This window comes from Taeniopygia guttata, chromosome 2 (assembly GCF_048771995.1).
Source record: "Taeniopygia guttata chromosome 2, bTaeGut7.mat, whole genome shotgun sequence".
Classification (NCBI taxonomy): domain Eukaryota; kingdom Metazoa; phylum Chordata; class Aves; order Passeriformes; family Estrildidae; genus Taeniopygia; species Taeniopygia guttata.
The window spans coordinates 46,970,157-46,997,760 of NC_133026.1; the positions used below are offsets into that span (position 1 = coordinate 46,970,157).

Here is a 27,604-nt window from a genome sequence, read left to right on the forward strand (position 1 = left end):
TATTTTTTCTAAATATCTCTTGCATTAGCAACAGAAGAACCTTGAAGGATATGTGGGGTTTGCAAATCTTCCAAATCAAGTTTACCGAAAGTCTGTTAAGAGAGGATTTGAGTTCACGCTCATGGTAGTAGGTAAGTTCCTTTATTTGTTTTGAGTGTTGATAGTTAGAAATATTTTGATGTAGTTCTTAAAATCTGTGATGGTTATATGTTTTGCATGATCTCAGGAAAAAACATGGATCTTCCCCTGCTAGAATGATAAATACAGGTTGGTTAAAAAGAACATTTCTGGTCTGCAAGTTAATGAGGAGATTAATAAATGATGAGAACTGTATGGTTCGTACAGTATTAGGAAAACAGTTTGGTGTGGATCTGGTGTAAAATGCTACTTACAAGTATGACTCAAGTAATTTGAACTGGATTTTCATTTGAATAAAAAAGAACTGTTTTTATGGTTGAGTGCAACACGGCAAACCCTGTTTATAACCAGGCGGTGGGATCCTGTCTATCCTGCACTTCTGTGGCCACAAAACTATGTTACAAAATCAAAGCTTTAATTTAAACAAACCTTTCTAGTCTGTGTGGTTGTAAAGAAAACCAAATATAAACAATTTGTTCCCTATGGACTACAGTAAATGCGAAATTATTGTTAGTTTGAATGAATAATACCATTCAGAACAGTTCATTTAGGCTTCAGTGATGACCCAAATTTGTCATCTTTCCTTCTAGGGAATCTCATTTCTTTCTTTTTCTTGTTCTTTTGAGTACTTTTATGGTAGTAGACTTAGTAAAGTTGGGTACATTTGTGTGTGACTGATGCTACTGGATATGTTACCCTGCTTTGGCATGCTAATCAGCATCATCATAATAATAATAGTTTAGAAGTTTAGAAAGTGTTTTATAATAACCATCTGTCACTTTGTTATCTAATTCTATCTTTTGTAGTTTGGCTAGCTGATAGTGCTCTGTCATTGACACAATGGATTTCTTGAGCAGACTTTATGTGCATGTAACATAATCATATTAGTGACAGTTGGAAATCAAGGGCAAATTGGTGCAAACTCATTGTATAGATCATATATATTTTTCTTTTGATTACAAAAGTGAGCTAGAATTTTAAAATTTGAGGGTTGCTTTTTTCTTTTGAACTTGATGACAGGTTCCTTTATAGTCTAGCATCCAAGTACATAATTAATTATTTAGTACAAAACTATTTAGAGTAAAATTTGATTTTCTGTTATCTACAGGCAATAAAAAGGAGGAAGGGATGAAACTCATAAGTGGTAGATGTAGGGATGTGATAGTAGTGGAGAATGTCTGCAAAATTACATCAATGTCCTCTTGTTTTCCTGTAGTATAGCTTAAAGCAAATACATTTAGGAAAACTGTAGAAGATGGAAGACCCTCAAGAATAAAAATTAGTCCAAAATTAGATTGAAAATGAGATGTTGGCTAGTTTTAATATTTTTGTGCTTACTACTAAGACTTCATTTGTTTATATGGAAATTTGTGCCACTCTCTGGAAGCTTATTAGGAGAGGTGGCAATATTTTCCTAAATTAAAAATGCCACTAATTCTCTTCTTTTGACCCCCAAGTACAGAAATCAGATACTTGAAAGTGAGTGTTTAAACAAAATGATGGCTGATCTTTTAGTACTCTGGGAGCATTTGGGGAGGGGTGGGGTAGAGAAGTTATTTTGTTTAAAAGTTAAGTGCCTGGTGATAGTGTGCCCTAAAAAAAGTGTTTGTTTTTAAATATGAAGGTGAAATAGTTTGTGTATTAGTGATCACTTGTGTTGGTAAACACTGTAATGTAATCTGCAAGTAGATAGTTAGGATTGTAATTATTTGTGGCTGTATTCATCCTGTGAGGTAGTGTACTCTTAACTTGGTTTGAAGTCTTTAGCTGACATAATGATACAAATCTGTAATAGTAAATGGAATTATCTATAATCTTCTTGGTAATGTTTAACTAGAATGTAATGTTTATGTGTGTATGGTCAGTGCTGGAAAAATAAGAATACTGGATGTATTATCTCTTGGAGATTATCTAAAATAGTCTCTTGCTCTTTCTACTACTAAGAGTCATGTGTGCATGGCTACCTTTTACTGCAGATTGCACAACTACTGATCTTCTGGCTCTGCTTTATTTGGAGGTACTCAGTGTGTTACCCATTTGTTCTGAAAGGCAAAAAGAGAAAAACAATGCTTGTGGTTGCTAAACAGGTACAACAAAGAAATCATATCTGGGATCTGTGTCCAGCCATTTTCAGGTGTCCATGAGGTTTGATATTGCAGCTAATGCATTTGTATAGAAACTATTTTCCTGTTGTACGTTTAGTCTGGAAATATGAGTTAAACTTAATAGATGTTCATGGTGTTATATCTGGCTTTTTTGTCCTTAGAATGTATAGTATGAAAAGTCACTAGAGCAGTACTGGGGGAGAATTTGCCAATACGGTTGTACTATTGTGTGTGTTTCTACTTCTGTAGAACAATTCTGTTTTCAGTTTTACAGTGTAAGATTTTTGTGACTGAGCAAGTAGTAAGTACAGTACCAAATAGATCTGATGTTTCCAGTAAGAATTCTTGAAGGGAAGTAGTTTAGTTTTGCAGAACGTTTCCTGTGCCTAAGGTGCAAATGTGAGTACATAAAATGCATATTTCCCCAGTTATTGTCATTGCCCTGGAATGATGGCCATAGCAGTGTGTGATGGCTTCCTGCTCTTCTTTGTGCCAGTGAAGTTGGAGAATGGGTTTTTAAATCTGGGCATGCATAAGGCTGAGTAGTTGTTGAATAGCCTAGAGAATGGTTTCTGGAGCAGGTTTTCTCCTCCTGAGCTAAGTTGGTTTGTGGCATTGCTTTGGACCCATGTGGACAGTTTTCTGTCCTGTAACTTGCTCTTTTGAGTCAGGACTTGGTAGGACGGATGTATTTGAGGCTTTTAATGTTAGCGAGCTCTTTTCTGTGAAGTATAGTTGATGATTTCCGGGTGTTAGGGTATTTACATTAAATATAACTAATGGGTGAAGTGATTATGAACTACACACATACAAGTATAAAAAAAGGATGTCAAAATACCTTTTTTTATCAAGTGTTTTAAGAATCACTGAAAAGTAAACCTTAATAGAAACTGGTGTTACTCTATAATATTTAGCCATAATAAACATTTTGACATTTCTATCTCTGTTTCTTTTCTCTAAATTGTATTGGTTCTTTTGTTAGTGTTTATAAACTTTTCTTGAGAAATTGAAGACTGACACAACCCTTTCTTTTCCTTATTAATCAGTTTTCATTGATTTGTCTTTAATCTTGATGAGCCTATTTCATATCAAAAGCTAAGCAGTAGTTTTCATCATGCTACTTTTGCAACAAGTTGGTTTTGCAGAATAAAAACTCAGAAGAACCTTCTCTGAGGATATGACAAAGTGAGCAGAAATATACATTTAACTGAGCTCCATTCTTGTTGCTTTCAATGTAAGACATTTAAGTAGAGGTTTAAAGCAGCTGATTCTACATTTGAAGCATTAAAGCTCAGCAGTGGAAAAAATGTCAAGTTTGCCTTAGTAGCCTGCTTCCTTCATAATCTTGTGTCATCTCTTCAAGTATAAGATAGTTGTTGAAACACTTGAGAACCCGACATAAATATTTAGTCTGTCTGAAATCCAACGAGTATTCTCTGTATTTCTCTATTGAATGGGTTTTTTGGAGGAAAGTACATGTTTAAGTCAGATGCTTAAGAAAAGAAAACTTCCAAAAGTAATACCACTGTGGTTACTAACTCACAATTAAAGACAGTCTTAATTGTGGAATTGTAGTTCTGTCTATTTGTTAATATAATTACACTTGCTTAAGTAGTGGGTGTGTGTTTTTGCTTTAGTGTATGTGAGGTGTGGCACAAATAGTTATTTTTCAGTGGGTCTTCCTCCTAAACACTGAGTCAGGAAATCCCTCTTTTGTTGTTCTTGTACTGAAACGACACCATTAATGGGATTTGAACCAACACCCAAGTATATGCAAAGTCATAATTGTTAAAAATTCCTTTCTCCTATAGACCTTATGTACTTAAGAACATGTATTTGTGATGACTTTTCCTAGAGATGTGTTATTTCAAATTGTTCAGGCTTCATGTGCCACATTAGAAGTTGGACTTTTAAGTTTGGGGGATTTTTTAAGTCATCTGATTTCCAAAGTACAGAACACTTACAGTTGAGTGGCTTTCCACAGGACCTTTCTATGCAGTTCCTAGTTCTTGAGCAACTGTTTGGTAGCTTTGACTTTGGAAGCTGTTTTGAAACCTCTCCCATAGTAAATTGCCTGTTTTGTTTCCAAATTGTTCCTTTAGCCTTGTAGATCACCTGTAGATTACAGCTGGGAAGAAAATGCCATGCAATATTGTTGGAGTCCTTCATTTGTAATTATATGCACACTCAAAGGGTTTGGTTTAAACATGGTTTTTTGGCATGGATGCAAAGAAAAGGACTGTATTTTGCAAGACTTGAAGTTACGTTAAAGAAGCAGCACACCCTGATTTTAAAATGCCTTTATTGTTCACTGAAGAAAGCTTGGATTGGTTTAATACTTGTATCTTCTGGTGATGGATCATGTCCTGATAAGAATTACCCCCTTGTTCCCTTTCTGAAGCAATTTATTTATCAAACCAACCAATGGTACTAAGACACTTAGCTACTCACAGATACTTTGTCTTTACTTGCTGTCAATTTTAATGCCAGAAACAAAATAATTTATCACAGGGTAGGAAGAATAATTAAATGAAAAGTAACCTGTGTGTGGGCAGTACAGCTAAGTAGGAAGAGTTTTGGGATGTTGGCAATTCTTGTTGCTCTGCTGTGATTTGAAATGCTCCTAGTTAAGGTTTCAGTCATGTCTCTACCACTGTCTGAGTGGGTGTTTGGCCTTTGGTGTGACCTTCATTACTTGGCTGCTTAGGATCCTGTGCTCCATTGCCGAGTGTGCAGTGCCTTGTGCGTACAGTCAGGGGAGTACAGTCCCGTTTACAGGACTGGAGTAGAGCCTTCTTGTTTTTACAAAGAAACAGCACGTGATGGAAAAAATGAGCAAGGTTTCTTGCAGATGTCCTGACCCCATTCCCCTGTAAGTTCCTTTTTTCAGAATACCTGAATTCCTCTAATTCTCTTATCCTCTGAAAGCTGCCCTGTGCTATTGGATGTCTTTGGCTGCAGCCTGTTTTGGGCTGCTTGCATCGCAACTGCCTGGTGCAGCTGTGGATGCATTAGCAGTTTTCCAGTTCTCAAGGTACTTCTTCTCCAAGGAAATGTTGAAGTCTGGGTTCAACTGTTGCAGTATAACGGAAATAGATCCTTTAGAAAAATAGATAAAAAATGAAATTAAGTTACAGGGATTCTGTTCATGAGGTTTCCATGAAGTATAGATATAGATAAGGTTGTTTTTCAGGTTACAGAATTCTTTAAAGAAGTAATTTATTGTATTCCACTGATGATGCCTACAAAGTATAGGAATTGATGGCTGAATACTTTGACACATACCTGCTGTGGATGCTGAAGCAAAATAGGTTGAATGTAGGAGAACTGGCAGAGGTGAAACCAAAGAAAATTGGAAACTGGTGGAACTCAGAATGAAGTCAGTGTATGCCCACAGATGACATGGTTCTCTGGACTAATCTCTGTTTTGGAGTAATACCTCATCAGTCATTTGTCACTCCTTTTTGTGGAAAGAGATTGATAAAAAAATTTTGAGATGGATGAATAGTTGAACTCTGAAAATTTTTAATGAAGAAATAAGTGTCTCCAAGATGTGAAAGATCAGCAGTTTAACCGTGAGTTTACTGGCCTGCATGATTTTCCAGTGAGTTACTTTCAGATGGGACATTGAAGGACATATTCATGTGAGTACTTGGCTTCAGGAGAAAATCTCCTCTTATACGTTTTTGTTGGCTTATGGATGGATTTTTTTCACATTTTCCCCCCTCCTCTTTCTTTTGTAATGCAGTGAACTACAGTTAGCAACATACTGAGGCTGCTCTTGCCTCTTTTGTAATATTCTGCTGTTTGTTTTTTCTATTGCTGGGAAAAGAAACCTGCACAAAGTCTACAACCTGATGGAAAAGAGAAACTTTTTACAGTGGGTTACTGTTGAAACTTATTGTCAGGGAAATCCAGTTAATCTACCTATTTGAGCTTATCTAGAAACCATAGCTTTTCAAATATCACAAGTTGCTTATAGCAGAGTGGCTTTTAATCACTCAATGGAAAAAAAAAAATTAATCTTAATTTTCGTTAAACCCATTTTAAACATTTTCCTCTCTGTGCAGTAGGTTAAAGGTTCTACTGAACAGAACTAAAGTTGGCATTTAATAGGATTGATCTTCAATTCTCATTTTTTAATTGTTTGCAATTACAGCATTAATTGGAATTGTGGTGCTTACTGGATAACTTCTAAAGAGCCTTTGGATTTTTGTTTTCTTATTAAGTGTTTGGATGCAAAGCTTCTTGAGTAGATTATGTGAAAGCCAACTACAGTAAGGTACTTCTTATTGGATGCTTGCTGTTACATGACTTGAGTTCTGACAACTAACCTTAAGTACCAAGTATTGGTATATTAAAATATTACTGTGAAAAAAAAGAAAATATTTTTGTAAAGTTTTGGTGATTATAAATGTAACTGATCTGTTTCTCATATTTTGGTCAGATCCTAATTTATCTATTAAATTTCTTTGTTTACTGGCAATTTTTTTATGGAAAGAGACTTGTATTTCCAAGTGTGTGGATGTGAACCCATAATTTGGCAAAAATCTGCCTGTAATCTAAATGACTTTTTTTTTTTAAAGTGATGATTCTGTTACAAATTTTTTTTCTATTCCGTATATTGTTTTCTTGTCAATCTCATAACAAATGCTGTGAATTATTTCCCTGGATCTCTAATAGATTAATTCAGGAAATTTCATAAAAACCATCTAATGAGAGACTGTGCTCTGCACTGTAGGTGTCATCTTCACTTCTGAAGCTTTGAGGATTTTTCTGGTGGCTCCCAGCATAATCAATCTTGCCATAGTACTAGCTGTCTTCAGGCCATCTTTGCTGTATTCCTAACTACACAAATATTTTTTCCAGGTGTTTTTTCTTCTCCTACCTTACCAGTTTTTGTTTTATTTCTAAATAAAAAGGTGTTTGCTGATTTTACACATTGAAATATGTGTGCACATGCACACAAATACACTATTTTTTTGATTTTTGATAAGGTGATACTTATTTTTTTGTAGTAAGCTTGTTCATTATGGTGAGATCAGCATTTGAACCTCGTCCTTGTTCAAATTGATGACAGGGTTTTAGGTCACAATTTAACTGAAATTAACGTGTCTGGTCTTTTGATTTTAGAATAAGGATAATTAGTATTGTGCGAACTTGAAAGCATCTTAGAGAAGGTACCAAACTAATGGATGTTTTATTTCGTAAATTGATTATCAGGTGGTAACGCTTGTTTTGATGCTACTCAACAGATTGTCTGTCCTGAGCTGTCGCGTGCATGAGCAGAGTGTGAACTAAATCTTGCACATCTTGTAAGCAGTGACGTGTTAAAAGTCAAATTATACTGTTTCCAGTTCTTTAGCTCTGGATAATCAGGTGAAACTATACTGCAGCACTGGTTTTTGACACCATCATTGCTACAAGCCCAGAGTGAGATTCAAAGTAGGAGGCAGTTTTTTGTATAGATAATATGCAGGATGAATTTAAAACTGCTTCTCATTTCTTTTTGGCTGAAAATATTAGTCTTGCCTGCTGTATCAAGAAATGCTGACAACTTTTTAAAGGAATAGGTTAATATTGTAACCGAAGTGATATTTTTGGATGGAGTATTTGTGATCTAAATATCCAGTAAAGCCCATGTGACCCATTAAATGTGATTCAATATGATTGTTTTCCCTCTGGCTGATTTTACAACAGTCAATTCAGATCTTCCTTGTCAATCCATTTGAAACGGTTAGTTTTTCTTCCTTTTCCAGTATGCAACTGCTTCATTTTGGGTTTTGGATATTGTTCTGTTGAGGTTCTAAGCACATTTACTGATAAATGGGAGTTTACACCATACTCTTGTCTTGAATTTTTCTTATTAAAGAGAACGAGCATCTTCTAATAATATTTTTATCACTTCTTATGGTTTATCTGATGGTATTTTCCATTAATTTTTACCATAATGCAATACTTAAGGCAGACTATTTAGATTTATCAGTTGCTGGAGGGGAGAAAGGCCCCTGAAGCTGTTTAATCAAATTACTTTTTTCTGTTTGAGTTCTTGTCATCCTTTACTTTCATCATGATTTTTCTCTGTAGGTAGTTTACCAAAAGCACAAATTTGAGAGCTCTTACACTCTATCTTGGACTAGTGCTAATTTTCTGTTGGTGTTGATTTAAACTATGTTAAGTTTGTAATGCCATTTGATATAGTTCCTTCCCTCTGTTAAACTTGAAGTGAGAGGTTTTTTTGAGGGTCCTGGTTTCCTAATTTCACAGTCACTTTTAGCTTTTTATCAGTGAAAGTTTGGTTTTGGTCACAGATGAAACCTTAAGCCAGAATTGCGCTGATATCTTCAGACTGCAACCATATGTCTGTCAGAGTTAACGCAAAGTACATCATTCTGGTCCTTCTCATGAAACTTCTCCTGTGAAGGCTAAACAAAAGTGTTTCACAGGGCAGAGGCTTCATCAGAAGGGCAGAAAAGGCCTGTGATTCGAGGGGGTTAAACTCAGCCTTCTGTGGAGTGAGAAGCAATGCAATGGAAGGACACAGGTAAATGTGGGCTGGATAAAAACATCAAGTGTCAGTTCTAACAGCATCTGGCTATGCTGTTTTACTGCTTGAGGTATGTGAAGTGATGTTGCTTTCTGTATAAGGTGACAGCTTGTGTTTTCGAAAAGAATCTGGAGCATTCCCAGATGACATCTCAAACTGCAAGCAGCGGTGCCTTTTAAAATAGCAGTCTGAGGTCATTTTATGTTGAATTTTAAATTCATGGGCAAAGCCAGAATCGTGGGTCTGTTTTCTGTTGCTCACATAGTGAAAAAATAGTAATTCAGTGGTCTGAAGTGGAAAGAAGTTGTTGGATGTCTGTGAAACACTTTTCAGTACAGGATCATGAGCATTGTGTTAAACTGAACAACTGTGAAACAAGCTACTGCTGAAGTATATAATTATCAGATAAGCAGTTGCTGATGCTTGGTCTGATCAAATAGCATGGAGTAACAAAGGGCATTCACGGCACACTCCCATCGGTTGTTCTTGCCTTCATGCACATTGCCTGTGTCGTCTTGTCTTTCAAGACAGAAATATTATGTGTTGTATTCACAAGTATGATAGGGAGGAATCTCAGGAATATTCCGATTTGGCTCATGAAAGATATGAGTGGTTCACCTGTGATGTAATAATCTGGTAAAGAGCTGGTTGATAACTCATCTATAACTATCTCCTTGGGCCCTACGATGTAAATCTGTAAAACATTTATTTTCTCTGTGCTAAACTGTGATCCATTAATTTGCCTTCACGTCTACATGATTTTTCTGATGACAAGATATTGTTGAAGTTTCTGTCCCACGCTGCAGAGTATAAAGGGAGCTGTAGGTTTTCTGAGATGCTACTTCTTTGTCTCGAAAGTCAACAATTCTCTTTTGCCATCTGTTCTTCCCTGGTTTGATGGATGGAGACAGTTTATTGTCAGTTTCTGGTTATTTTTTGCTCTGCTGTTTTCCTTATTAGCTATTTTCATCTGACATTGATGAAGATTATTTGGTTTGTTTTCCTTTTGTCATCCAAGAAAATGCCTTACATGACTTTGGCACAGTCTGTCAAAGAAGCCTTTGAGCAATTAATGTAATACCCTGCAATAAAAATACCCTCTCTTCACGTAGGACTGAATAACAAAAATAACACAAGGGGATTTTTAAGGACCTGAAGACAAGTTTTCTTGGCTCTTGGATGAAGTGTGATGGTGCTTTGCTTGATAGGCTAGCAACATAAAGTAATGTTCAAGTTCATTGTAATTATTTTTAAGGGGATGTCCCTTCTGAACATTTTGGTCACCAGATTCTAATCTTGCATCTCCAGACTTCGTACCAAAAACTTGGGGAATGTAAAAATCTTTTTGATGTTTGCACAGGTTAATGACTAACCGTTCTTCAGTGCTCTCAGCAATGGTAGTTATGAAAAGAAATCATATAATCTTTTCATATAGGTCCAGTGTATGAAACTCCCAGCTCTGAAAAAGCTGGAGGTAACCTTGTTAGTATGAATCTTCTGATGCAGAAAAAAGTAGCTTCAAACAGAATTACAGCCACCTTGTTTCCATGTATTCTGAAGCCTGTGAGGGAACTGGTGCAGTGGTTGGTTTGAGCAGAATAAAAGAAACCACTTATCCCACACCCCACCTTATGTTCCATGGCAGCATTTGTGAGACACTGATTAACTTGAGTGAAACTCCAGCCAAGTCAAACCTTGAAGAGTATGATCTTAGTTGCTCTGTCAAAATTCCTATTATATGTAGGTTACTGTATCAATAAAAACAGCATTTTATATTTGCTTATTCTGTAAAGTTGTGCTGGAATTTTTCAATTTTTATTCTATTACTATCTTAGAGTAAATAAAATTTTTATTTGAATTATTATTTCAAGGCTATATCTTGTCTCCTATTTCTTTCTGAGTAACTGAAAATTAAAAAAAACTAAACCAATTACCACTGCAGGACAATGTCTTCTGTCAGTGATTTTGCAATACCCCCACTCCTGCTTTAGTACAGGTAGACCTTAATCCAATAATGCACGGTGCTTACTAATCCACTTAATAGACTAACACTGTCTAGCGGTTAAAAAACCGAATCCATATTCTTAAGAAGAAAAACATGCTGTATTTCTGAAATACTGTTCTTGATCTGTACAATTTGATCCTTTTAGCCACTGTTATTTAACAGTGAAGTCATTTTATGACTTTTTAGTGATTGAATGCAGAGAAATTAGTTGAGACCTGGATGATTGGGTCAGATTTTAGCTTTAAATATTTGTCAAATTGAAACAGTTTGGCTTGAATTATCACAGCTCTTTCAGTCTACAATAAGTAAAAGAATGTGATTTTTATATGCTGTTTGGCTGTGGTTTGAACTTAGGACAGTGTCCACATTTTTGACTGTGAATGTATCTGCTGTGGTTGATTTATGTCAAATGGCAAGCATTCAGAGAGCTGAATAAAGTAAAAGTGACTCGGAGGAAGTATTTTATGAGCTTTGCAGATACTTGGATGGTTCGAGGTTGTACTCAAAAACAGCTTCTGCTTTAAATAACAGTAAATGTATTTATTCTACAACTAGTTGCATAACATTTTTATATACCTGTCTAATTAGAAAGGAGTTGAGACCTACCATTCAAGGCAGCTACTGTGCTATGTAATCAACAAACTTCTAGGCATTGTGTGTTTATATGTATATATTCATTCTTGTTCCCTGTTTTGGCACTCATCTGAAGTTTTCTATTTGGTCTTTTTTCTATAAATAAACTTAATTTATAAGAAGTAATTTGCTTTTAGGGCACAGTGTAGAGTGCTCTAATTGTATTTCTAGTGCCTATTAAATGGTGTTGAGTGGCTGACTAAGACCAGGCAAAGATACAGACAGCAGGGTAAGCAGGAAATCAGAAGGAGGATCATCATAGTGACAGTAAGTGAAATCATGTCACTAATTTGGAGAAAACATCTCTCGTGTAGAGATGATGAAGAGGTCTCCAGTTTTTTGCCTCCTGCAGTTTTTTGACTCTTCATCTATAGAGCTCTTTTAAAAGGCTTCGAAATAGCCCTCCTGTAAATAAATGTTAAGCAGCCATTTTGTGCTTGAAGTTTGTGCCTTGCTGAAGTCCACGCCTTTGGTTTATGAGAAACAAATGTTGAGTTTAATAGTGTGTGGGCCTGGCTGTTGATAATTTTTTGTTTACTATTTATAACTTTTCAAAAACACATGTTGTAAAGAGGTCAAAATAAAGATTACTGTCAACTAGCACCATAAACTTTGGGAGGTACGTGATATTTCATGGGAGCACCACTGTTTGCTTGCATGCTTTTTTACAGAATTATGGAATAGTTTGTTTGGATGGAATCTCTCAGAAGTCACCTGGTCCAACCACTGTTCAAGGCACTTTCATGTGGTTTCTATTGAACATCTGCTTTTGTCCTCTCTCAGGAGGAGGATGCTAGACTGGATAAAATAAGCACAGTCCCATTTTGGAGTCACACTTGATGATAGTAGTCCGGTGTCAGTTGCCTTCTTGAACTTGTGGTGAAATGTAGGCTCTCTAGTCTGATTATTAAAATTACTTGACAAATGTTTCTGTCAAAATGATTTAACGACTCAGTAGTCCAAGCCTTTCCAGAGACAGCATTGTCATATAGAGATGCATCATACGGATGAGATGCTGCAAAGGTATCTTTGCCATTCAGCTTTGTCATTTTACCATTGAGGTGGGTTTTTTTGGCTCAAAAAAGGCTGAACTGCAAAAATGCTTTTATACCATTTCAACCAGAAGTAGAGCTCAGGAAGATATAAGATGTTGATAGGACTCTGAAGTCTTTGTGAATCTGATACCTTTTAGAATCAGTCTGTGGTTAAATTTGTGTCCTGATATGCTTTGCAGTTGCTAATCAGGTGAAGTTAGGCCACTCACAGTATCGGGTTAATGAGAAAGTGAAAATATTTTAGCCAAAGATGAAATTGAGTTGCCTCAAAATAGATGGAAATGAATAGAAACTAGCATTTGATTAAATGGCATAAAATGACAGTTCTTATTTGAATTACACTAATTTGAATATGCAGATTGTGAAGATCTTTCTTGGTGTTTGTCTTTTTAATAAACTACTACAGAAAAGATAATGCAGTTAGTGACTAAATCCATAGTTGATTATCTTATTCTTCTAGCGTCTTAGAACTGGCATATTATTGCATCTTTTCTTGGATTTTTTTTTTTTTTGTGTTACTGAAAAGCAGGGAGACAAAGGCTTCCCTGTTACTACAAGATGAACCGCTGGCAGATACAGAGAACTTCTGCTTACTCAAATAAGGCTGTGTTTGTCGATATGTGTACTTAACAGTTTCCTTGAAACTCCTGCTATCAGCTTAAAAAAATTATTTTTAACACATGTTGAATGTGATTATTATTTAAATAAGTAAATTATTACAATGAAATAATAATAATATTTTAAAAAAAGCCCAGTAGCCATGGTTCACTATTTCACTAAGCATACTGTGTTTTTTACTTGTTTGTATATTTCTTAGTGGTTTGATGTAGATATATCACACTAAGGATCTCCTCAACTTGCTAAATGCAAAAATAAATACTCAGGTTACAGCTCTAGCCTCAGTAAAGATGGTTCTCTTCTTACTGCATTTGATGGTTTTGGGGAGACTTTTCGTAACTTCTATGTGCTCTTCATGTTTGTGCCTTACAGAATACTTGTATGGATCGTGCTTTTTCTTGAGAAAGTGCCCATATCCGAACATGAATGGAGTGATGGGATTTTTTTTGCTTTGCTTTTTTCATGTTGTTATTTGTAGGGTTTTAACATAGAGCAGGATACTGCTTCCTAATTCTCCAGCTGCTGGAGAATTGCTTGCTACACCTTTGCAAGTAAAGTGAAGAGTCACATCCTGGAGAAGTGTCACATCTTAAGCTGCTCTTTTTTGTTCATGCAAAAAACCCAAATGTACTGTTGTAATAAACCTAACCATGCACTTCAGATGACGCTTGAAGTTGGCTCTTCTTGGGTAAGAGGAGAGAGTCCCTTAGCACTTTTAACTCAACAGAAAGATAACAGATCAACTTTGACACAGAAATAATGCAGATTGTGGTGTCTTTTAGAGAGGTGGGTGTATAAGCCAAATTTAGATTGGCAGTAATTGCCGTATATTTCCCCATAAAATATCTATCCTGTTAAAACACCCGGGGTTTTTCATATCAGATATTGCTGTCACATATATGAATAGTATTATCTGAGTGACATGGACAACTCAGTTAATGTTGCCTATTTATTACAAAGAAGCATAAATGTGCAGTTTCTCTACTTGTAGTAATCTGCAGCCTCAATTTGCTTACGTGCATTTTTTGGTCTTTGTATAAAGCCTCTTTGTAGATGAGGTTCTATGGTAAATTCCGCTACATGGAGTTGCAAAAAGATGTAAACTCAGTTGGGTTTTCTTGATACAGTGAGAAGCTTTTAAATGAAGTGTCATTAAAATAATTATTAAAAATAAACCTTAAAAACTGAGGAATTTTTATTTTCCAGCTAAGACTAAGACAGCTAGAAAGACTGTTTTTGTTTCTGTAGATATTCACATGTGACTTCTTGGTTAAATTGTATGTTGAAAATGTTTATGCTTCTGAGAATGGAAGATCAAAGGCTATCTTTTGCATGCCTTTCTGCCTGTTTAGTTCAAGCTGCTGTGTCATAACAGTACTATTGAATCTATTTCTCAGTCTTTCATGCCCAGTAAATTGTAGTGCACTTGTTTCTGATGTTTCTGGCTGCAGCTTTTTTGTTGATGCACTTTGAACCTTTTCTGGAAGGCTTTTTATTACTTACTGTTCAAAAACCATTTTTAGCTTTTTCCACATATTCTGACAAAGTGACTGCATATATCAAAACATATGTATAGCTTCAGAGTTATCTGCTTCTAGCAGCAAGCAAAAGCTGTGGTTCTTTGACCTATTCTTGGAGTAAGTGAGGACTTGATATACTGGGTGTGAAGGTGGGAAAGTACCAAAGGGGAAGGTGAAAACAGGAGACAAAGGAAGCTTCTTGTATTGTTCTTTGTGTTGAGATGTAAATTTTTATTTGCAAAGATAATTAGTAATTGAATTTCCATGGATAAAAAGGTGAAAAAATGTGACTGGGACAGATATACCTGCTGTGTGCTGTTCTCTTGGTTTGAATCCTGTGATTCATATTTAGCACTGGGGACTGCTGAAGAACTGGAAACCATGTGACTGGCTGGTGATAAGGTGGGTGGGAACAGCAGAGAGCTGTGGCTCATGGAGAACCTTCTTCTTTGGCTGAATTTGCTAACAGGTGAATTTTTGTTCAGCCTCTGGCAATATGCCACAAGAGGTTGTCAGATGGTACCCCATGCCCCACAAGGATTTCTCTTATCTTGAATCTGCTGAATACCACAGCATTTTTTCATCAAACTTTGAGATGAGATCACTTCAGAATCACAAAATTATGTGAAGTAGAGGTAGTATGTTCCATGTTTCCCTAAAAGATTAGGATGAATGAGTTGCCACTTAATAGTTGTTATAAAGCAGATTTGTAAGGGGAGGCTTGTGACCCATCTTCAGTCAGGTGTGCCTGGGATATTGTGCATAGGCACTGTGCAGAATTAATGCAATTCCCTATATTCTACTTAATCTTTTTGGAAATGCTCTGAATATTGTATCATGGGGAATTTTTGAAAACATGAATTCTCTCTACCTCTTTTATCAGAAGCCGTTTTTGCTGCTTTTGTTACATGCGAGCTGGTGGGTGTAGCTGTTGAAGCCTTAGATGTGTTTTATCCTTCCCTTTCTGTCATCAAGTACCACTAAATCCATGCAGTAATACTCAAAAGTGACTCTTCATCTGACTCGTGTGATTCATGTCTTCCAAACAGGCACTGTAAAAAGAAGTGCAGAATTTTCTTGCACAGATGTAGTGATCCATTGGCTCATGGTCATTCTGTGGATGTGCTGGCTGCTGCCGTTCTGAAGGGTTTTCTCACTTCTTGGCTTGTAACTCACCGAGATTGATTCAGTTTACTGCTTTCAAAGGGTACTTGAATCTGAAGTCTGTCTAAAACTACAGATGGCTGAGAAGAATGCAAAAGAATGTCTGGAAGCTATTCTGAAGCTCTTTGCCCTCATTAGCTCTCTTGAGACATGTAATCCCAATCTCATTTAATTATAGAGGCCTTGAGAGCAGGATCTGGATTTTTTTTTTTTAATAAACAAGATCTGGATGTGGAAATCATGGTTCTGTGTTTTGCTTGTTTTTTAAGAGTCTAACAAAGTAGCAAAGAAAATTTTGAATATTTTGTTGGTAACCTTTTTAATGTAAAGTAAAAGTTTTGCTAAAATGCAGTAAAACTTTCCCTTTTTTACTTGCTTATATAAGTTGTTGTGTAATGCTGTTTTTGAAAGGCTTTTGGGTGGTTTTTAGGATTTTTTTCAGCATGTCTCCATTTGCTCTTGGGCATATTTGAGTTTATGCATAATGACTATGACTTATACTATGTTGATAATTTATCTACTCAAGCTTGTCGAAACTACTCTAGCTTGTCTTTCAGAACAGGCTTTTTAATATCTCTTCTAATCCTGCTAATTAGCAGTCAGTGTTGACCATAAATCAAAACCACGTACTATTGTGTATGCTCTGAATAGGATGAATTAAAAAAGCTTTATGCCTTGTCACAGACATGTTTTTCTTGGTGCTTCTTGTTTCAAGATATACAAAATGTAGTAGCTGTCTAATGTTGATCCTTCTCAGTTAAATGCACTGGAGTTTTAAAACAGTGTTTCTCCTATGCTCTAGCTCCAACAGTGGTTATGGAAAGAAGCAAGTTAAAAAGATAGATGACTTAAAAGCTGCAATGTTGTGGATTTTTTTAGTTTTATTTTTTCAGTAGTACTGATATATTTACTTTTATATAAAACTTGTATGCAAAAGGGTGCTCAAATATGTTGTTTATTATGAAGTTTCTTGAGATCTGTTATATAATGAAGCATTTCATGTAGGAGTATGTTTGCTATATACTCTGTCATCCTTCTTTTTCAGAATTTTAAGATCCAGAGGTACTAAATTCAGTTTCTTTTAAGACATTCATGTATACTTGCCGAAATACTACTCAAAATAGCCTAACCATGTTCTGCAGCATATTGTTGCCTGGGTCAATAGACCGATGTTAGAATTGTAAATGAAATGTATTCAGTGGGTTACGAAATCTCTGAGGGGAGAAGTGTGGTTGCAAAAATTGCATAATTTTACGTAGACTATTTAAGGTTTATTTTCTTGAATGGGATTCATTAGTAGAATGGAATAGAACTAATTTCTCATCCCTCCCTAATAGCAGAGTCAATGGGGTGCTCCTAGTAGTTATATTCTAAGGCACTAATATTAGAGTTCTCAGTTTTGGCTCTGGAAGGGAGAGCATCTCTGCTATTTTGTGTGAATGCTGCTGCTTTGGTTGGCAGACTAGCACTGTGTTTTGATGGGGTCAATAAAGTATCATTTAACTCAGTATTGGCTGCTTTAGGCTGTCTGAGGGGTTGAAGACTGAAAAATGCTGTTCTGCTGTAGATGAAACAATGCTTCTGCACTTGTAGGGGAAAAAAGTAAACAGCAACAGCAAGGCTCCATGTAAGGAAGCTGGAGTCAAAAGCATTAATACACATATATATGAAATATAATATAAGGAAAAAACTGTTTTGGGTGTGTTCCTGTTTGGTTGAATAAAGCTTACTTCCTCACTCCCAATTCTGGATGTGGGAAGACAGACCCTAAAGTTTTGAGGAAAAGGGAAGAAGGGAGGTTTGTTTCCTTTCTGGATTGTATATAAATAATGCCCCTATAATTAGATACTTTATCTACAAAAAAAACTTTGAAATCACTAAGGCCAGCAACAGTGGTCATGCAAAACAGCTCCTTGAGACTGTGGAAGTATTCTGCATTCAGTTTTAAAATTACTGCTCTGATCACCCAATTGAGGATTATAGATGTTTGTATGGAGTATTGGAGCTGTTTTCTCCCTATACCTTTTGTCTGGTACCAGAATACTTGTTATTCCTTGTGGATGGATGTCACAGTGGTCAAGCTGCCTGTTCTCAGATCCCTTCTATTCTACTACCTCTTGATGACTTTTCATGTATTTAAAAAGGTGCTGAAGACTAGAAATGTCAGGTAATTAGACACTGTTACTGCACTTTTTTTTTTTTTTGTAGAATTGTATGACTTTGTCTCCCTGGAGGAGAATATAAATAAGATTATTCAACTTTTAGTGTTAGTTGGACAATTAGTTAGCTCAAGTGTTAGTGGCTAGCAAGTCTTGCTTGTGTGCTAGATGGTTGCATGTACAATTCAGTTTTAGCTGAGATTTAAATTCATCTTTTAAGTAGATCTCCCAGTTGTTCCCATTTACTGGGCTTTCATTCATATCATGGGGCAGCCTGGCAGCAAGTGAACTCGATTTCTTTCAGAAAAAATATTAAATCAGAAGGTCCTGTCGAGGATTACAGGTAATAGGGTCAGTTTGCTGATTAGAGTTCAGTCCATCTGCCTTGAGACTTTCATCCAGAAAGAGAAAGTCAGGAGGGCTGAAAAAGGAACCTGTGCTAACTGCCTGGGAGGAAGGGAAGGCCACTGGTGTCTAGAAAACCACGCTTAGTTTTGTCAGTTGTGGAATAACATGAGCAATAATAGAATTTATAAACCTTTTTGTAAGTCTATATTTGCAGTTAAGCCCATAATAGCTGCTTACAAATGAGGGCAATTTTTCTGGGCATAGCTATTTCCAGTAAAAGTGTAAGTGTGGCCTTAGGTGTAGTAGTAAAGTCTTAGGTGTAGTACAATTTCTTATGCAAATTTTGCAGTTTGACTTTTTTTGTATGGAGGAAGTAGTTTGTATTTTCTGTTAGGTGAGGCTAATTTCTTTGAAAGGATATAAGGAAATAAGGAGTCTAGTACAAGCTTTAGAAGTCTGGGGGATTTTTATGTGTAAAAACTCTGAGAAACCATAAAAGCACATGACATGTTTAACATGCAGGGTGTAAGCTAGATTGAATTAGCCAAAGAAGTTCTGATTGCATTTTATTGATAGATTACTCTGCCAAGTGTTGCAAACTTCTCATTGGTAAAATTTTCAAGCTTGTTCATCTTAATTCAATAAATGTCAGGGTGCTTAGCATAAAACAGGTTAGCACTTCAAGGTTTGCTATGGCTTTGCTGCATTTGCTTTTCCTAGTGAGGAAATTAGCCAATAGTCTCCTCAGGTGGATGATGGGATTTTAATGATTGCCCCAGTCCCAGGCTGTCCCCATTTATGACATTTCAAGACACTTGAGTAAGCACGAAGGTGGATATGGGAACATAGGTGTGGTGTGTCTGCAGTAGACCTGCGGAGCTTACAATATTTGTTGAGTAATATTTGTATAATCATAATGATCTTTAAGATAAGGAAATTGATTCTGACAGCAAAAAAGCCAGTGAAAAGCTCTTAAAAATCTAGTTGATATTAAAAACGTGGCCAATTTATTTTGTGCTACTGTACAAATGCTGTGAAATGAATGTAGCTTGGAGCAGATCTGACCTGATTTGAAATTAACAAATTTAATGCTAAAAGCGTATCTTGTATCAGAGTCACTATAGCAGAAAATGTTCTTTCTGTTTCTTCCTGTGCTGCAGACATCACTGTTGTTTATCACATTAGCAATCTTAATATAGCTCTTTGTGGGCTATTTATACTTTAATAAGAAGTTTAAAAAAGACATACCTGGGGGACTTAAAGATACCATCCAGGTCACTTTGTGGTTTCCCCCAGTCATGGTAATTATCTCTTTTAATCATTGAAATTAATCTTTTCAAGTTAAAAAATACTGTGGGCCTCTCTCACCAAGAAAAACAAATCCAAAATACCCAGCCTGGGAAAATGTATTTTGTTGGAGTACCTTCAGTGCACTTGGTACAAGGACTTCAGGGAAAGGTAGTTGAAGTACTTTATTTTTCAAGAGCCATTTCCATTTAGATCTTCATTATTTATCTTTTAAATGGCTCCTTTCAGAATCAGAGCTGGCTAAATTTTAGGAAAAACTTTAATGCAGGAATATGCCAAGATTGCATCCAGTCCTTCTGGATTGTTTCAAGCAGTAGAAAAGGCAGAGCTTGTGATCGTGATGGGGGAGGACAGGAATACACATCTCATATTGTTTTTGCAGGGAGCTAGGGACCCCCTGGATACTCCTTTTCCAGTAATTGAGCAGTCATCTAACAGAAAAGGATAATTTTTACTTCTTTTTGGATTAACTGGTATGATTGTAAGAAACAGCGCAGTACCCTGAGAGAGATTACAGCCCTGCATCTCCAATTGAGGGAGTAGAATGTGTTGTGAAATGAAACTCTGGTGTAAAAGTAGTAAGTTGGGTCCAATTACAAATAACTTCTGTTGGCCACTTCAGTAACCAAATTATTTCTGGACCAATTTAGGCCTGTAATTCAAATGAAGCATTATTACAGATGAATGGGGAGGAGAAAATAAATCCTAATGGAAATCTGGAAGAAAAGATGATGTTTTGCCAGGGTGATAGTGCCAGCCTTGGTCTTTATTTTACAGAATAGAAGAATTAAGATCCACCTGTAAAAACTAGTTAACCTGAAACACATTATAGAAAGAGGAAGTTTGTTGTGGTTTTTTATGGTGAGTTTATTTTTGGAAAGAATGCTACTGGGAGCAGAGGGCTTATTGATGTACACTGATGTACACAGCTCAGCACAACATATTTTTGCTGAAGTTTGAATCTTGCCTAAAACCATTTTCCATAGCTTTCCAATTGATCTTTTTGCAGAACTGTCTCACTGCAGCATATAACTGGATGCTGGGGTGGCTGGTGCTGATTTCCTGCTATTATATTTGATTTGAGACTCTGTATATGTTTTTTCTCTGACCACTGTGCATGACTTGGGTGCTTCATTGTTGAGAAGTCTTGTTCAGAAGCAGATAGATTTGGGCTGCCTATGTGTAACTGCTGTTTTCATATATAGTTAGCAGTTTATTTTTCTGTTTTATTCAAACTGTCTTGTACTTTTTGAGCACTTACCAACTTTCTCTTCTCACAATTCTCTTCATTCCAGCCTCAGGTTTTCTGCTGATTCTGGTATTTGCCCGCATGCTGGTTTACCTTTGGATGGGTATTGATGTTTGAGACATACAACAACACCTTACAGTGCAGCTTAATGACTTTGTGTTGGCTTCATCCTTTTAATTCCCTATCCTTTAGGGTGCTTAGTTACATTTTCATTTTCCTTATGCTGACTTGGCTGTTATTTTGCCTGTACTTTTGAGAATGGTGTTCCAAATAACACTAGAGGTATTCAAGTACAAAAAAAACACGCTGTTTTTTTCATCATAGTAAATTTGAACAATAGCTGATGTTACTGAAATGGTAAAAGCCTCCCTATTCCCCACTCTTTTTATAAGGCTGTTATACTACTAGTGATAGCATTTGGAAATGGCTAGGAAAACCCAAGAACTGGATCTTCCTTTTCAAAAGTATTAGATTGTCAGTCACTGACTTAGATACAACTCTGTTTTGGAGTTCTATATGTCATCTGGCTGCCTTTTTTTTTGGGTTTTTTTTTTTTTTTTTTTTTTTTTTTTTTTTAAGTATCAATACCTGTAGATTTCTTTGACATGTCTGTTTTTTCCACCAACTCATGGGATGGTGGCAAACTATGGCTTCCTTCGATCACTTCAATGTTAGTAGATCTGTAATGTGATCAGCATAAAGTTACCACTGGAAAATAACCAGAGCTGCTGTCTTCAAGACTGCTGGATCCTTTGAGAGGTTTTCCTTTAGAACATGGCAAGGATGATGAGCATCACAGATGTTAATGGATAAAACACTGTGAAGAAAGAAAACTACTTTTTTTATTGTGCCCCTGCGCTCACTGTTAGACTTGTTTATTTCAAGGTCCGTATTCTTCTCATTTTCTCCTAGCTTTTCAATAATTGCGCATATTTAAAAACTATTAAACCTGGACGCATATTTTCATTTAAGTATCCAGTGCCTGTCAGCTGCTTTTCCTAGGCTATGTTATGGTGGCTTTTAGGAAAATGAGACTTGAGTACTTTCCATTGCCAAAAGAACTACAAAACCAAAACACAAACACAAAAAAAATACAAACACACACAAAACAAAAACAAACCAACCCACATAAAACCACCCCAAAACATAAAAGGTTTGCTTGTTTAATGAAAAACAGAACAAAGTGAAGGGGGGAAAAAATTATACTGTGCATTCCATATGTGGTCAGCCTACTTTTGACTAGTTTTTCTGTGGAGCATTTTTTTAAGTCCCTGATTTTTTTTGCATGCTGTTTATTAATGTAGTGGATAACTCTTTAAAGATGTTTGGATGGGAAAATTTAGTTGATATAGAGGGTGTCAGTGGCATGAGTAAGAGAATGGAAATTATTCTTCATAATTTTTAAGTAATGGAAAAATCATAATATCCTCAGTGGCATTTATAAAGTGTCCTTCTGGTTTAATTAGAAAAACTGTGATCCAGCAATAGCAGCTGTTCCTCTAGGCTGAAGTTCAGATTTTAACCTGGCCTAAGTCTGTGCTGCTCTTGAAGGAACTAATAGCACTTGGCCTGAATTGGATTAGTGTGCAAATCCAGCTGGAGTGTTTTCTGGGAGCTGCAAGGAAGGTTAGTCTTCTTGCACAGCTAAGGAAAATCTTGTGTCAGCACAAAGGAGGAATGGTTTGGAGGCTGGGATTTAATTTTTTTTTCAGTGGCAGTACTGGTTGATATGACAGTCATGAGGCATTTGTTTCAGAAAGTTGTCAAACTGAGCCTTGGTTGCATTGAACTAATGTTTTGACTAAAAATCCTGAGCATTATGTAATGTTGTGGTTGTAATGAAGGATCTGTGTTTATGTCTGAGATACTTTTCCCTGAAGAATTTTGACTCTTCCGATTGGAAGAGCAGTGTATCCTATGGGTAACTTCCTACTAAAAATACTAAATGAGGCTATGCAAAAGTCAGTCTTGTAGGGTGGAACTGAAAAATATTACCAGATAAATGTTTAAAAACTGTATTTTGTGAATCCTTTATGCATCTGAAATTTTTGAGAGCTCAGGGGAAGCAGTTTAAGCTGTAGCACTGCTCAGCGTAAGTCACACATCAGGTCAGCTGATGTTAGTGGATGCACGTAACTTTGGCAACGTGGTTTTGAGTTGACACTTCTTTTAAGCACTGGTTGTTGCAGCTGCTGCCTGGTGTGGTGTAGGATGAAGGCAAATATTTGTTCTTGGTTTTAAAAGTACAACTTAAATATTTGTAAATGACATATCCTTTAGTATAGTGCAGTCTTAGCTTTAAATTAGTTGCGTGTTTCCAAATCAGGGTGTGTGTTTCCAAATGAAGCATTTGTGGAATATAGAAATCTTAGTAGTATGCATTTCCAGATGACTCCCAAAATGGGGATCTTTCACATGCAAACTGTAAATAAATAACTACATGTAATACAGGTCTATCTCACTTGGACTTCCATGCCTCACTGAAGTTTAATTTAATTTCTTTTTTTTTTTTTAATCTCATTAATAAAATTACTATTTTTTTTTAAATCTCATTAATAAAATTACTATTTTAGGAGAAATGTTTATCTGATGCATCATTTTGGACAACAGACTTGAACAGGAATATGATAATTGCTCAAATGAATTTTTAAAGATGGCACATGAGATATGGGAAGATTTTTGCAATGGGAGAGCAGAGTTAGACTTATTCAGTTCAGATTTTGAAGTTCAGATAAAACAAAAATTCATAGTACTGTAAGGGTGGCATCGTATCTAATTTAAGGAATATAGAAATTGAGACTGTTTCATGTCCTTCTAGCCCTATAGAGGAAAGTAACTTTGAAATCCACAGTGCAACTCAGCCTTAGTGTAGCATAAATATTGAAATAAAAGATGAGGTGAAACTGTGATGTTTTGTATAATAAGGTTAATTTAGAGGGATACCATTACATTGTGGTGGAGAAGAAAAGTGTGAAATATATATGAAGTTGCTAACTTAAAGGAAACTAACTATTGACAAGTATCTGTTCACTGCTTTTCTGCTATATCAGTGCCAGGCAGAGCAGAAAACAATAGCTGCAACTCAGCAGTCATTGAGACAGAAAAGAGCATGTCAGATTTTCACTTACTTACATATTAGGGAGTTCTTTTGCATTGTATTTGACTGAATGATTTAAGAATTTATATGAAAAAATATTTTAAGAATTATGATTTGTATCCCTTTTAACTAAGCTCAGTGTGTATCATTCTCACCTTCTACAAAGGACAAGCCTATCAGATGCAGCGTCCTTGGCTCTGGGCTGTGTCCTCTGTAGCTGGCAGGAAGTCCAGAAGGATTCCTGGTCCACCTCCCATGTCTGTCCTTCAGACTTATCCACTGCAAAACACAGCAAGCATTCTAGACAGGTCTTAGGATATGACCTTATCAGACCTGTCTGTTTTCCTTTCCACTTTGTAAACTGATGCTTCTGTTGGCTATAAAAGCAGCTCAGTTTTCTTCTTAGTCATTATTATAAAACTGAACAGTGATGGCAGCAGTTTGGAAACAATGGCTTAGCACTTAAGCAGAACAGTTGTTGCCATATTAAAAGGGGTATAGTCTTGACAAAACCAGCTTATTCCACACCCTTTTATAGAGCTAAAATAACAATTTTTACAATTCCAGTGGAGACTGTCTTAGGGAAACAAAAGCACGTTTTGCCATGGTTGCTTAAAAGTGGCAGCAGTGTATGCAGGAGAGCACATCCATGTGATCTTCTTGCTCCTTGATTGGCTAACACCAGACCAAAGAAGCAGAATTATCATAATTTGCAAACAACATTGCCCTAATTTCTCATTCCTTATTGCCACAAGAATCATATCACTGGGGTGTATTTTCAGAATTCTGTCTAGCTATCTGTATCTTCCTCTTGCCACTTGTGCCAGTTAGGGGGTTTGTCATAACATAGTTTCCTGTTACAAAATGTGCTTCCAAGGATATTAAAGCGAGAAGGTATAAGGTATTGAAAGAAATTTTTCCTGCTGCAAGAAATAGTCTAAGTCTTCTGACAAAGTTTTATGGATTTGCTTCATAGCAGAGTGTCCCATCTGGGATATTTTGAGAGCACTTGATAGACTTCGAATAGCTTTTATTCTGTTATAGTGTAAATTTTCAAGGGAAGATATGATGAAGAGTTGAGTAAGTCAATCTAAGTGCTCTTTGTACTCTTCTGTTGAGACTCATTAGGTTCCATGTAAGTAAAAATAATTTTGGTTTTTATCCTTCTGAAATTTTCTGTTGTACTCATGTTTTAGATGTATCAGTTGGGTGGTGTTTTGAGGGAGATGTTGCTTAACGTGCTTCACCTTTCTCTCCGTTTACTCAAGTTGATGTGTAGAGCTTCTTGTTCATGAGTTGCATGCATGCCACACTCAGATGTTGACCCTTTATCTGTGCCATGTGTTTTAGTCTAAAAGATTAAGTAAACCCCATCACTCTTCCTTATTTTTTAATTAGCATTTTTATAGCTGTGTCAGTTTTGTTTCTGTCCAAGTAATGAAAGAGCCTACTGTGACTAATCTGTGATCTCTGTTCATTAATGTACTTTTTATTCTTTAGTCAGCAAATGTTAGCGCTTATACTGTACAATTGGTTGTCAGCAGTAATGTAGAAATGACAAATTTCATGTTCCTGTAATCTTATCCTCTTTTTTTTTTTTTTTTTTTTTTATCATATAATCAGGGAATACAATTCTATCTATCCCTGTATTTGTCTCCAGAGAGTATGTCCAGCTCTGCAGCAATAGTGGTCTCACATGTTTGCTTTCTTGCCTTAAACAGAGCATCCTGCTTTATCATTTTCCACAACAGTTTCTGTTTCTCTTGATTTGATTTTTGAAGCAATAAGGTTTTTTTTCTTCTCTTGTGAAGGATCTTTGGTTTTGCTTTGTCAAAGCCTGTGAAAATTGAAGGTGTATCCTGGTTATGAGGTTTCAGCATAGAAGATTTGTCCTGGAACTCTGCAGCTTCTGTCATTTCCAGTTGAATTCTTTAACCCAGATACTCCACAGTGACCTTGTGCATTGAGATTGCCCATGTAGGTCAGTTTTTACAACTTCTTGTTGCTTATAATGTCTCTAAAGCTGCATTGCAGTATGACTACAGCTTAATCAGACATAGGAGTTTTATTTCACCTAACAAAGAAAACAAAGCAAGGTAAGCTTTGGTGAGCCTGGACTGCAGCTGCTAATGGTGGGCTTGTAACTCTGAAGCTCAGATTGTTGCATTTCAGCTGTTCTTGGTACTAGATATGAGTGGACCAATACTATGCAGTTTTTTGTCATCTGCAGTAATGTTGAACTAAAAGTGAAGACAAACTTCTGGGTTTGGTTCCTTGGTTTTACTGGGCTGCAAGTGTTTGTCCAAAATGCTGAAAGACTGCTTTCCATGCCTCAGCCTTAAGATGTCCTATTTTAAGTGGCTAATTTGCAGACACGCTGTTTATCAGGAGCAAAACGTGTGTATACAATTAGAGGAAATAAGACTTTCTTCAGGAAGTGCCACAAATTCATTGACTTATGAATTGTTGATGATTCTTTTGTGACAGAGGTCTAGTTTTAAATGCAGATTTTTACAGTTATCCTTGTTTCCAATAAGAGAGGAGAGCATTTGACTTTGCTAATCTATCTTTTGTCATCTCCCCCTCATTTTCCCATCCTGAAGCCCTGTGTGCCCTAGTTTGCTGGATCGCTTCTTGCTTCACATGCTGCATTGTGAGTTCTAGTGCAAGAGTTGGATTGGGAGTTCTTGCAGTAGCAAAAATTTCACCTGTGAAGTTAAACCATTGTTATATGGCAGCTTTATAATATGTCAATTGTGGAAAGCTAGACCTGCTTCTGCTTTGAGGAGGAACAATAGTACTTGGAAAATGCTGTGTAGAATCTGTTGCAATATTCTTCTGAGATATTTCCCATCCCTGCTAATGGCTTTTCTGAATTATTTAAATATGTCATCTCTGACAAGAATGATATACCAAGAGTCTGCCCTCAGTTATTGCACTTTAAATTCTGCTCTAAGAAAATTGATTAAATTGTCTTGCTGTATCCTAAATGCTGAAATTATGCTGCTGTTGATGCTGTTGCTGACAGGCAGAAATGGATTTATTGCTGCTAGACTTCCCTGTTCTTCTGTTTTGCTAGAAGCATCTTTGTGGCTCTAACATATGTTGCTTCCATAATTTATGCTTCACATTCAAGTTGTGAAATGGTGGAGCTTTGACTTTCTTCCCCTTATAAATGCTATAAAAGACAGAGTCGATAATTTGCAAGATTTCACATGACACCATCCTACATGGAAAAGTAGATATGTGGTAGCAGCACGGTCCTGCTCCCATCCTCTGCCTGACAGGTTTCATTTGGATGTTCTTACATCCAGTTTATTGGACTGTTGGTTTGTATTTTGTAGAGCACTGAAGGCAGGAACTAGCCTTTACGAAAGCTTCTAAAATCAGACTTGAAATTAAAAGCATCTTGTAGTCTTCATTTTTGTGGTTGTGTATAATGACATAGCAGAGCATCATTTCCCCTGGGCAAGAGGACGGTTCTTTCATACCACTCACGGTAGTTCAGGCTCTCTGATTATTTCTGCATGAAAGCAAGAGCCTGCATGTTACAGTGCCATCAAAGCCATTGCACATTTGCATAAAGCTGCAGGTGTTGTCGTGCACATAAACTGTGAATTGTACAAAGATGAAAGAAGATGAAATGCATTTTTGTATG

The 27,604-nt window shown here is 36.3% G+C and overlaps 1 protein-coding gene across 2 annotated transcripts in view; it reads left to right on the top strand.

Annotated features, from left to right (window-relative positions):
* The window catches only part of SEPTIN7 (septin 7), a 60,022-nt gene continuing 32,418 nt past the window's right edge, over positions 1-27,604 (top strand). For both annotated transcript variants that reach the window (XM_012571676.5, XM_030265180.3), the window contains exon 1: positions 1-131. In XM_012571676.5, coding sequence (XP_012427130.2) covers positions 122-131 — 10 coding nt within the window. In that variant the 5' untranslated portion in view covers positions 1-121. The remainder of the gene's footprint in view (positions 132-27,604) is intronic.